The sequence below is a fragment of the Pelodiscus sinensis genome, chromosome 12, assembly GCF_052426305.1.
Source record: "Pelodiscus sinensis isolate ZL-2025 chromosome 12, ASM5242630v1, whole genome shotgun sequence".
Lineage (NCBI taxonomy): Eukaryota > Metazoa > Chordata > Testudines > Trionychidae > Pelodiscus > Pelodiscus sinensis.
In genome coordinates, this window is record NC_143063.1 from 49283680 (window position 1) to 49296637 (window position 12958).

Sequence of the window (12958 nt, forward strand, 5' to 3'; positions counted from 1 at the left end):
GGGCCCCACCTGGGCAGCGCCCTCTCTACTTACGGCTCAGCAGCCATTTCCCAAGTGCTCACCCCTCCGGCCCCAGAACAGCCTTAAGGAGGGCCCCCTGGGTAGCCACTGTCTCGCCACCCAGGGGGCCTGGTTTTACACCAGATAGCCCTGTCCGCCAAGAATCACAGCAGGAGTCAGGTCAAGTCCCTTATATGACCTCAGCTGGACCTTGGTTCTCACACAGGAGACTCTGCTTGTAACCCGTCCAAACATGATCCGTCTGGAGGTTTATTGTGCAGGGCAAAGAAACAAGATGGAGAGACAAGGCTTAAGCAGCCAAAAGGTTGTAGACGCATCTTTGACCAGCACGCTGGTGGAAGCAGGGTCTGGAGGAATGCTTCCTTTGCAGCCAGTTGGAAGGGGAGAGAAGCCCATGTACGGCTCTGTAACTAGTTTGTCCTTGCTTTGTTTAGATGTGTTAAGACCGTCAGATAATCAGCTGACGCAGTTATGCTTTGGGCAGGATAAGCAACTTGGCTGGTGTTGGGTCAGGCATTGTGTTAACACTACGTGCAGCGATTGTAAAACACGCTCACAAACACGTGCAATTCTTGTGGGAACGCAGACAAGTCAGACTGGGTGTAGCTCAGTTCAAAAGGAGAGAGACGCTGTCAGGATAAGGAAACTCTGATGGATAGCAGCTCAAGGGAGCCATGGGGGCGGAGGTGAAGCTGGGACAGTAGCCCTTGTAAAGTTGGAGTCCCTGGGTTTCAACCCTGAGGTCGGCTTACAGCTACAGGTCCTGGCTCCAGGGCAGCTTTTAGAAAGTTTGAGCTGCCTACAGCTTTGCCTTTGGGGTAGGGAGTTGTCATCAAAGGAGGGAGGCAGATGAATAAGAATAACAAAAGGCCTTGAAGGATCCTTAGATTACAATGAAAACACTGCTAAGCTTAAAAAACAAAAACCGGTCTGGTAGCACTTTCTAAACTAGTGTTTCTTAAACGTTTTAAGACCGAGGAACACCAAACAATATTTTTTTTATGAGGACCACAAAAGATTTTTTTGTTGAGAAAAAAAAAGGTTGGGGGGAAAAGGGTTAGGGGGAAAGTGATTGAGAAAAAAAAAAAAGGGTCGGGGGAAAGTTATTGAGAAAAAAAAAGGTCACTTGCCCCATTCCGGGCAGCCATTTTGAACTCTGTTGTGCTCCGTGGCACACCTCTGACTGTGTGCCACGGAACACAGTTTAAGAAGCACTGTTATAGACTAACAAAAGCTGACGCTAATGAAAACATTGCCAGGCACTTACAAGGTAGGGGGAGTAGCAATGTTATTCTGCTGGATTTGTATTTGGACCAGCACTGCTAACTGATCAATGGTCTTGAAAAAGGGGTAAATAGTGAGGAGACAAACATTGCAGTTCACTATTTGGAGTAATTTTGTAGTAAGTCCAAAGCTGACTGCAAAGCGTTCCAAAGGGATCTCACACCACGGGGTGATTGGGCAACACAAGGGCAGCTGGAATTCAGCGTTGAGAAATGCAAAGTAATGCACACAGGAAAATATAATCCCAACAGGCCATACGAAAAGGATGGGGTCTAAAATAGTTGTTAGTGCTCGAGAAAGAGATCTTGGCATCATTGTGGATAATTCCCTGAAAACAATTGCAGGGGCAGTCTAAAAACTAAGGGTACGTCTACACTAGCCTCCCAGTTCGAACTAGGGAGGCTAATGAGGGCGACTGAAATTGCTAATGAAGCGTGGGATTTAAATATCCCCTGCTTGATTAGCATCGTCCCGGCCGGTCGCCATTTTGGAAACTGACTAGCCCGAAGTAACTGCCCACGTCTACACGCGGCAGAGAAGCGCGATTCCGAGATAAACCCCTTAGTTTGAATTAACAGTTAAACCTCATGAAATATTAAATCCCCGCTTCATTAGCAATTTTGGTCGCCCTCATTAGCCTCCCTAGTTCGAACTAGGGGGCTAGTGTAGACGTACCCTAAAAGAATATTGGGAATCATTAGGAAATGACTAGAGAATAAAACAGAAAATACCATATTGCCTCTATATAAAGTCATGGTATGCCCATATCTTGAATACTGTATGTAGATTTGGTCACCCCATCTAACAAAGATCTATTGGATTTGGAAAAGATATCGAAAAGGCAACAGAAATGATATGGGGCAAGAAAGTTTCCGAATGAGGAGAGATGAACTAGACAGGGACTTTTCAGCTTGGAAAATAAATGACCAAAGGGTGGGGGGAGATGCTGGAGGTCTAGAAAATCATGAATCATATGGGAAAATAGAATAAGGAAATGTCACTTACGCCTTCACTGACACACCACAAGAAACTCATCCAATTACATCTATAGGCAGCAGATTTAAAACAAATTATTTCTTCACAGTCAACCTGTGGAGCTCTTTGCCAGGAAAGGCCCAAACCATAACAGGCTTCCAATAAGAACAAAATAAGTTCATGGAGGTTGGGTCCATCAAGGGCTACTAGCCAGGATGGGTAGGAATGGTGTCCCCTAGCCTCCATTTGTCAGGGGCTGGGAATGGGAAATTCCCTGTTCTGTTCACTCCCTGGCTGTGTCTAGACTGGCAAGTTTTTCCACAAAAGCAGCTGCTTTTGTGGAAAAACTTGCCAGCTGTCTACACTGGCTGCTTGAATTTCCGCAAGAACACCGACGATCTCACGTAAGAAATCAGTGCTTCTTGCGGAAATACTGTGCTGCTCCCGTTCGGGCAAACGTCCTTTTGCGCAAAAGGGCCAGTGTAGACAGCTCAGATTTGTATTGCGCAAAAAAGCCCCGAACGCGAAAATGGCAATTGGGGCTTTTTTGCGCAAAAGTGCATCTAGATTGGCATGGACGCTTTTCTGCAAAAAGTGATTTTGCGGAATAGCATCCGTGCCAATCTAGACGCTCTTTTCCGAAAATGCTTTTAACGGAAAACTTTTCCATTTAAAGCATTTGCAGAAACTCATGCCAGTCTAGACGTAGCCCCTCTGGGGCACCTGGCATTGGCCACTGTGGGCAGACAGGACACTGGGCCAGATGGACCTTTGGTCTGACCCAGCCTGGCCGCTCTGATCTTATATAGAGCACAAGTGTATCTGCTGTAACCCACTAGACCCCGCTCCTCTTCCAGAGCTGAGACAGAGCCCAGGGGTCCGGACGGGGTCTCTCTCTCTCTCTCTGCAGTTACTAAGACATCACATTTTTCAGACTAACCAGTGTCCCGGGATGTCAGCATGTTAATAGCAGAATGGAGCGGCTCTAATATTTATTTAAACTTTCCTTCTTTTCTACAGGAGTTCGAGCCAGTGGTCCTGTCAGCTCACTGCTGAGTTTTCTGCCCAAACCCTAGACTTTGCCAGTGCCTTAGTGTCATGGCTCACAGGTCGTGCCCACGTCTGGCCCCTCGGCTCTCGGCTCTCGGAACCCCCCCCAGTGCAGCAGCCCCTTCTTGGGGACCCCCTCCACTCCAGCAGGGGCGTAGGGGGCTGAGATAGGGGAGCGCGTAGCTAGGAAGTTAATGCGAGCAGCGGGTGCTCTGGGCAGCAGGGAGGATACAGCCGCCGGGGGGCAGTTCCCCAGGGCGTTCCCCAGCTAGAACCCAGGGCTGCCACTTGAGTTACTGGGCAAACAGAGCTGGGGCCTGCTCCGGGCTCAGCCTCCTCTCGTGGGTCCCATTGCCCAACCGGCACTACCTGCTCTCCCACAGGCTTCCTCCTGGAGAGCCCCCACTCTGCCCCTCCAACCCAGCTCTGCCATGGGGCCCGTGAGGAATTGGCCAGGTGCAGGGCGCTGGGCCAGGGCAGCTCCGGCACAAGGGGGCCCTGATCTTGCTGGGGCGTCTGGTCTATGGGGCATTTAGTCTGCCGGCGTAAGGCCAGTGATCGCAGCGACTGATGAGGCCTCAGACGCTCCCCGGGTCAGGAGACCGCGCCACATTAAAACCAGCCCTGTCCAGCTCAGAGAACGGCGACGCCACCGGAGCAACAGGGCCTTCGGATCCCTCCCAGGATGGCTGCTGCTGCCTGTGCCGCGCTTTCAGCCATCCCCGGCCCCTGGGCTGCTCTGCTCATCTGCCCACGGTGCCCCAGGGCGAGGACTCTCCTGAACCAGCCCGAAGCGCCTGGCAGCTTTGCGGCACAGGGCAGCTGCAGCAGCCACTTGCCAGGCTAAGCCGGGGTGTCGGGGGCGAGACCCGCAGCTGGCAGGGAGCCCGGCGAGATCGCAAGGGCTGAGCAGGACTGCAGCGCCCGGGGGGACATGCTGGCCGAGCTCTGGGAGTCTGGCAGGAGCGCCCGGCTGGCTACAGCATCGCAGACCCAGCCCGGAACCCGGTTCCTAGGCTCTCCCGTGGGCGGTTGGGGTGGCAAGTTGACACCCTGCGCCCAGCCGGCCCAGAGCATAGCCACATGCCTGCCCTCAGCAGCCCTGCACTGACATCAAACCAGCCACTGTCCCCAGGAGCCCTGCAGCACCACCCGCCGCGCCGCACGAGCTGTGAGCACCCAGCATTGGCCGACCACTTGGCAACGCCCGCACCCGCACACCGCGCTGGAGTCCGTCAGTTCTTGGAGCCAGCCATGGCTGGTGCTAGTTGCTAGAGGGACAGGCTAGCGATAGCCCCAACAAAACCCAATGGGATTAAGAGAGGGGTCACTGGATGACATGAAACCTTAGTGAGTCGGGGGTGACGCCACCGGGACCCATTGGATTAGCAATGAAGCTGCATGCACAGCCCGGCTCTGCTAGCAGAGGGGCTGATGGAATTCCCCTTGGCAGCCTGGGGAAGCCACCCCCGGGATGTGCGTGTAAAGCCCCCTCGCTCCCAGGCAAACAAGTCCTCTCCCTAGATCCTCCAGGATAGAACACGAGGCCCTCGAGCATCTTGGAGACTTAAATACTTAGACAGGCTCAGGAGTGTCGTGACTTAGCCGAGGAAGTGGGTCGTGCCCACGAAAGCCCATGGGCCTATCTAAATATTTCGGGTCCTCTCCATGGTGCCGTAGGGCTGCTCGCTGGTTGTCTCAAGTTACAGACTGACCCGGCGACCTCCTGGGAGACTTTGAAACAGGCCGGGATCCTCCAGGGGCCAACGCGCAAAGGAGCTGTTCGGAGGCAAATAGCCTGGTTCCAAACTGGCGGCTCTAGGCTCCCCGTTCGGGCCCAGCAAACAGCCAGGACTCCCAGGCAGCTCCCCATCCCTCGGTGGGGCTGGCAGGACGGGGCCCACGGGGGAGGGGTGTGTAGCTGTGCTAGTCTCCCCTGAGGCGGGGGTGCGCTCGTAACCACGCGGGAAGGCCGAAGGGGCTGTTGAAGGCCCAGAGCCCGTGGCACAGCGGGGATGGGGGGTTATTAGCTTGGGTCTCTGGGGTGCTGAATGTCTCTGTGATGGAGGCTCCCTGCAGGCGGCTCCCGTACCAGTGACACGTTAGTCTAGGGGAGCTCGTCTGGGCTGGGACAGGCAGGGAGCTGGCAGCCGGGGAATCGCCGGCTCCGAAGGCAGACGCAGGCCTCTGCCCGCCCTGGGCCCCGGTGCCCTTGCTGGGCCGTGCTGGGGAAGGACGGGCGCATCTGCCTGGAACTGGAGCAGCTTCTGTGCATCGGGGCCAGGCCCGGCAGCAGAAGGGCACAGGATGCCCGGGGGCCTCCCCACACAGCCCCGGCGCTGCCCGCAGAGCGGGTGGAGGGACCAGGGAGCACTGGCTGCTTGGCTCTGGGATCCAAACGCTGGCCCAGCGGGGCGGTGGCTGTTAGAGAAAAGAAACTGCCCCCCCCCCAGTAAAAAAGTTTGGCCAGGCCGCTCTTGTTCTGCAGTACTCCTTGAGAGAAACCAGCCGCACCCTTCCTGCATACCATTGCCTTTAGAAAAAGGGAAGGTGTGAAAAGGGGAAAATACCCTCAGACTCTGCCACCCGTCACCTTGGCGTGAGAACTGAGGGGCTTACCTGGTCGCATGAAACCTGCTCAGTTTCAGCCCAACCCCTGGGACACAAACCCCCCACCCCCCAACTGGTGACCATTGGGCCATATATGGTAATATGCAAGCGCGGGAAAGCGATGTGTAGATTTGGGGATAAATACCCATGGCACAGTTTGCTCTGGGAGGTCTTCGCAACACACGTACCACCGTGCGTGTGCCTTCCCGTATACTTCAAAGCGCTGCCGGCCTGATCCACCGACCAGCCACCTCCCCGACTCTCGGGCGTAACCAAGGCCTTCGCAACCGAACCGACATCTGTGACATGTTCCGTGTGCTGTGTACGTTGGTATGTAGGATTTGATTTTTTCTTGTTGTATAAACTTAGTGTTGTAGTTGTTTGTGGGTAGTACAGAAGAGTTTGTAATTATCACTGTTAGTTTATTACTGTAGCTGGATATTTTCAGATTAGAGACTATTCCCCTCGCCATTCCCATCCTTATATCTCTGACACGTTTTACTAGAAGCCATAGAATAAATATAATAAATACTGTAAATCCATTATTAACACGGTCTAGTAAAAATCTCAGAATAAATACTATAAATTCACCATTGTCATAAATAAATATTTTTTATTTGATAAAACTGTTCACCTGGTTCTGTCCTTCCCCCCTTGGGTATTTATCATCAGACCTGTGATTCTTGTGACATAGCGTCACAAACAGGATGCCCGTGGGAAGATAGAACTAATTTAACCCTGGAAGATTTACTCTTCCATGCCCAATATCACCAAATCACCAACACAGGTGACAGCATACTGGGACACCTGAGTATTGCTACTGGGGATCAAAAATGGGAAGTACGCCTTGACGGCCCATCACTGGGTTGCGTCCTCCGCACACACCCCACTAGTCGCTTTTTCCCGTTGCTGGAGGAAAAGCAGGTAAAACTAGCAGGGCTTAAAAAGCCACTAGATCCAGCAGCGACCCCCCGTCACGCCCTTAAGCCTATGGAGGCCTGCATAAAAAAGGCAGGAGCCTCTGTCTCTCCCTCGACATTCTACCCCGACTTAGAGACTGGGGGCCGAGCACACAGCGTAGCTGCCAACGTAGCTGCCACCCTCGTAAATGCACGAACGCGCCATAAGTTAAAACCTGGTACTTATGAACCTCACCACCTTTTAGGAGCACTATACGGCCAGTTCATAACCGCACTGCGCCTAATAGACCGGTACGAAGTTACTGCACGAACAGTCACACAGCAAATGTGCCCCACAAACAGTGCTAGAGCTGGTGGCACACAAAACCCCATTGAGGAACCAAAACCACCTTTACCCGAACCACCCTCCCCCGTACCCGTCTGCCCCACTCCTGCCCGAAAAATCTCCCGCCCCCGCTGAAGAAGATAACCGGCCCCGGGAGGTTTGCCCCGTGGTGGTCACCAAGCACCTGGTGGACCAACAAGGTAACACCACGACTCAATCCGTCGTCCGCACCCGCACTGCGGCGGAAAGGAGGGAACTGGCTGAAGCCACCCGTAGACGCCCCGGAGAACCGGTAGTCATTTGGTTGGGGCGCGTCTCTTTAGAAAATGGTAGCGAGATTGTAGACTTGGAGGAGTGCACCTATTTGGTGCGCAATGCCAGTTGGCATGGTGGGGCAGGAAACCCCATCATCGTCCAACGCAATAATGTTTGGCCAATCCCTCTCCCCTCTGTGATCACCCAGCTCATGGGCACCACGCGAGCCTCATTTAACATCCCCCGTGGAGCTGTAAAAGCTCCGCAAGATCTAATGTATGGCGTAGCTGGACTCTCTATAGGTGTTTGGAGTCCTGCAAGGCACCCCCTCAACCTGACACCGGCCCAACAGACCGGGGGGCAGCCACATAGATTTGTCAATGACATCTCACAAATCCCGATTGCGGGAATAGCGATAGATGCAGTTTGTGAGGCCACAGGGCATCCAGATGCTGGCCAAATAACGTGGTTACGCACTGTTGTTGACCAACCATTAACTAGCTTGTACATCACAATAGCTAAGATCCACATTCCAACCCGCCAACCCGAACCATCGGCGGGAGCGGTAGCCACCATAATTTCAGGACCCCTTCCCGGCGCCAAGCAGTACCCAAAGGGTGTTGTGGTCGTAGACCTTGGGTCCCGCCAAACGTGGTGCAAGCCTTTACGCCGCGCCACGGCCAGCACGCTTACTAATGCCTTGCTGGAGCTCTTGGCTGCCTGGGGAGTGCCCAGACAAGTTCAAACTGATGGGGGCCCCCGTTCCAGTCAAATGCACTACAGCAGTTTTTCCTACAGTTTACCATCGCTCACCATGTCCACTTGCAGTATCATCCCCAAAGTAATGGCGTGGTGGAGCGTAAAATCGGGATCCTAAAGACTACCCTCCGCACTTCCTTGAAAGGAAGCGACTGTAAGAGCTGGCATCTCCACCTACAGCCTACGCTAATTAACCTTAATGAGCAGTGCAGCCGGTGGCCGGACCTTAAGGCCCAGCCTCAAGGGCCATGGACACCCCAATTCAAAGCAGATGACCCAGTATGGGTCTGCATCCCTGCCCACGATGGAAAACGGCATCCACAGCAGGCCGTCATCCAGGGTCCCGCCAAGTACCCCGATACGTATTGGGTGCTGGTTAGTGACTCTGGGCGCCACCTGCTGGCCCACCATAACTGGTTAAGCAGACGCAACTAACTGACTCGGGCCAGTTCCGCGGTAACTGAGCCACCATGTGTTTTATCATAGATGTTGTTCGCGACCCTGCCATCCGGAGAGGGCCAGAAAAGTGTCACCAACACTGTGGAACTTTGGGCCACTGCATATGCAGTCACCAGCAACCTCACCGATTGCATCGTGCACCCGCCCCATACTCTCAGCCGCTGACGCGCCGTTTTTAGTCCGGCCCATTTTCCTAAATATGTCGGACCCGCTTAACGGGACCGACTGGGGCTTGGATGCGCGCCGACAGCTGCGCCCGATTTCCCGGGCTCCCACCCTTACCACCCTCTCGATTCACCCCACCTTAGCCCCACCAGGCACGTTCTGTTGGGAGTTCCCTCCCCCAGTGGTAGCTTCATTTCGTTGTCCCGAAGCTCCTAAGCACCAGCCTGTGTTTGTTGGTAATCAGTCAGGCTGCACCTGGGTCCTTAGTCCGTATGGACTATTTAACAGCTCCGGCAGTAACGTCACCTCTCGGTTTGTTAATGTCCTGGACCACAGTTTCCCACCCAACCTTACTTCCATCGCCTTTATTTCCCCTGAGGAGAACGCCTCATGGGCATATCCCTGTATCTCTGCTAACGCCATATTTAGGGAACTTGTTAACCTCTCTATTTCTTGCATTCGTACGGAAACCAACGGCCACGAATACGGCAACCCGGTTCCCATTCCCTGGTATTGGGGCAATGAGGACAACGAGTACGACCTCACTACCTTTCTAATGGACCACCAGAAGCCAAACACACCAACTTTTTCGAAGCTCAGTGCACTCCGCCCTGGACACTTCTGGATTTGCGACAACCAAGCCCACGCCACCCTTCCTGCACACGCCATAGGACGCTGCACCCTTGGCTACATCCAAATTGAGGGAGGAGGCATCTACTCCTACACGAGAGACGAACATCCCCGCTTCACCCATCGACAAAAACGCAGAGCTTGGGACATTTGGAAGTCAATTGAGGGCTGGTTTGGAAAAACAGCACAGGCTGTGGTCACATTTAACCACGTAGGCAATTTGATTTTGCAAGAGGAAGTTCGAGCCCTTGGCATTAGCATTGAAAGACTTGGCAATAAGCCTGCCGCTGCCTTACTTCTTACTAATCAAAAGGTAGAAGAAATGTGCGTGTATGTAATGCAAAACCGTTTAGCTTTAGATTATTAGTTGTTAAAAGAATCAGGCTTTTGTTGTTGGTTAGGTAACAGCTACCCTCAGTTTGCAGGTAAATGTTGTATGGAAATTAAATCTATTGAGCAAAATGTAACACAGATTATTGATGATATCGAGGAGGTTGCTAAGAAGGCCAGAGAGTCTGTTTCTTGGTGGGAGAACATAGTCGGCTGGGTCCCTTCCATATTTGGCCTTGGGGGATTAAGACAGTTTTTCTGGTCCCTTTGTGTCATATTGCTGGCTGTTAGCTTTGTGCTGTGCTTGGTTTGCGACATCATAAAAAACTTCACGAACCTCATCTCCGCCCTACCTATCTCCACGCCCGAACAAGAGGGGCTGCTTGCCTTTGAGGAAGCGGAGACGGACGAGGAGGTGGAGGTCTAGGCCTTCCCAGATGCGGCCATGGCCACGGGGGCATGTCAGAGAAAAGAAACTGCCCCCCCCCCCCCAGTAAAACTGTTTGGCCAGGCCGCTCTTGTTCTGCAGTACTCCTTGAGAGAAACCGGCCGCACCCTTCCTGCATACCATTGCCTTTAGAAAAAGGAAAGGTGTGAAAAGGGGACAATACCCTCAGACTCTCCCACCCGTCACCTTGGCGTGAGAACTGAGGGGCTTACCTGGTTGCATGAAACCTGCTCAGTTTCCGCCCAACCCCTGGGACACAGACCCCCCCCCCCACTTGGTGACCATTGGGCCATATATGGTAATATGCAAGCGCAGGGAAGTGATGTGCAGATTTGGGGATAAATACCCATGGCACAGTTCGCTCTGGGAGGTCTTCGCATCACACGTACCACCGTGCGTGTGCCTTCTCGTATACTTCAAAGCACTGCCGGCCTGATCAACCGACCAGCCACCTCCCCAACTCTCAGGCGTAACCAAGGCCTTCGCAATCGAACCGACATCTGTGACATGTTCCGTGTGCTGTGTACGTTGGTATGTAGGATTTGATTTTTTCTTGTTGTATCAGCTTAGCGTTGTAGTTGTTTGTGGGTAGTACGTAGAGTTTGTAGTTATCACTGTTATTTAATTAGTGTAGCTGGATATTTTCAGATTAGAGACTATTCCCCTCGCCATTTCCATCCTTATATCTCTGACACGTTTTACTAGAAGCCATAGAATAAATATAATAAATACTGTAAATCCATTATTAACACGGTCTAGTAAAAATCTCAGAATAAATACTATAAATTCACCATTGTCATAAATAAATATTTTTTATTTGATAAAACTGTTCACCTGGTTCTGTCCTTCCCCCCTTGGGTATTTATCATCAGACCTGTGGTTCTCGCGACAGTGGCCAAGGCCTCGCCAGTCCAAGCAGCGCCCAAGGCAGCCACCTAAGAACCTTGTGCAACGCCCACCCAAGATCTCCCTTCTCCAGCCAGGGCCTCTCCTCCCCTTGCCTGCTGCTCCTTGCCCCCCCTCTGCCCCTGCTCTGCCACGCCCTTCTCCTTCCCAGCCCCCTGCCTGCCTTCCTGACCCCAGGGCGGGGGTCCCGCTGAGCGGGGCTGGCTGTGGCTTTCCTGCTGGCGCCGTCCACTGCGTATTGGCGCTGCGCTCCTCACCGCGGCATCTCCTCCAGAGACACACTCCCCTCCAGACCCGCGTCTTCCACACACTGCCCGGCTGCCGACACAGCCGGCCAGCCAGCTCTGGGATCAGGAAGGCGCCCAGCCAGACGTGGCCCCAGGCCAGGCGGGGAAGGCTTTCCGGGGAACGCAGCAAAGCCGGAGCAAACCCCAGGGGCTAGCGAGGGAGCCCCCAGAGGGACATTAGCACCAGGGCTCCACTGGCTTGCAGTCCCCTGACAGCCTGGAACTCAGACTTGCTCTAAGGGGAAGTCCCCCAACGTCCCCTTTCCCTCGCCAAGTTCCCCTTGACACAGAGGTCACTGGGGGACTCACAGGCCCTGTTCTCGGCTGGAAGGACACGGAGCCCGGCCTCCAGAAGACGAGCTCTGTGCCGCTGGGAAGCTGCTCCAATAAACACTGGTCCCTTGGCTCCCCAGTGTCCGGGGCTGCCGCGGCAAACCAGAGCCAGGCCTGAAAGCTCTGCTGGGAACGGGACCCGAGAGAGCAGCGGCCAGGCCGATTGTCACGGTTTCACCATGACATCAAAGGCTCTTTCCTGCCCCTGCTACTGCTCAAGGAAGGAGAGTCTCTGACAAGGAACAGCCAGCTGGCCTGGCCCTGAAGGGCCCACACAGCAAGGCCTGCAGTCCAGCCCCCTTGTAGATGCCTCGCAAGTGAGGGACTATGGAGGCATCTCCTGCTTCCTGGTTCCCACTAGCCTCTTGTGCTCTCAGACAAAATAACCCCAACTATACATATTTTGTTTTGGGACCGGCTCTGTTCAATATCTTCATCAACGATTTAGATATCGGCATAGAAAGTACGCTTAGTAAGCTTGCAGATGATCCCAAGCTGGGAGGGGTTGCAACTAATCTGGAGGACAGGGTCATAATTCAAAATGACCTGGACAAATTGGAGAAATGACCTGAGGTAAACAGGATGAAGTTTAATAAACACAAATGCAAAGTGCTCCACTTAGGAAGGAACAATCCGTTTCATACATACAGAATGGGAAGCGACTGTCTGGGAACTAGGACGGCAGAAAGGGATCTAGGGGTCATAGTGGACCACAAGCTGAATAGGAGTCATCAGTGTGATGCTGTTGCAAAGAAAGCAAATATGATTCTGGGATGTATTAACAGGTGTGTGGTGAGCAAGACACGAGAAGTCATTCTTCTGCTCTACTCTGCGCTGGTTAGGCCTCAGTTGGAGTATTGTGCTCTGTTCTGGGCACCGCATTTCAAGAAAGATGTGGAGAAATTGGAGAGGGTCCAGAGAAGAGCAACAAGAATGATTAAAGGTCTAGAGAACATGAGCTATGAAGGAAGACTGAAGGAATTGGGTTTGTTTAGTTTAGAAAAGAGAAGACTGAAGGGGGACATGAGAGCTGTTTTCAGGTATCTAAAAGGGTGTCATAAGGAGGAGGGAGAAAACTTGTTCATCTTGGCCTCTGAAGATAGGACAAGAAGCAAGGGGCTTAAACTGCAGCAAGGGAGGTTTAGGTTGGACATTAGGAAAAAGTTCCTAACTGTCAGGGTGGTCAAACACTGGAATAAAT

The 12958-nt window shown here is 53.1% G+C and overlaps 1 protein-coding gene across 1 annotated transcript; it reads left to right on the plus strand.

The window, feature by feature from the left end:
• Positions 1-6010: 6010 nt before the first annotated feature.
• Positions 6011-10516, plus strand: LOC149523752 (uncharacterized). The gene is made up of 2 exons (XM_089781560.1): positions 6011-6270; positions 8686-10516. The coding sequence occupies exon 2, from the start codon at positions 8762-8764 to the stop codon at positions 9818-9820; it is 1059 nt and encodes a 352-aa protein (XP_089637686.1). The 5' UTR covers positions 6011-6270; positions 8686-8761; the 3' UTR covers positions 9821-10516.
• The last annotated feature ends 2442 nt before the right edge of the window (positions 10517-12958 follow it).

What these genes read in the sequence shown, in the direction of transcription:
- LOC149523752 (XM_089781560.1), top strand. Translation starts at nt 8,762, where the DNA reads ATGCAGTCACCAGCAACCTCACCGATTGCATCGTGCACCCGCCCCATA.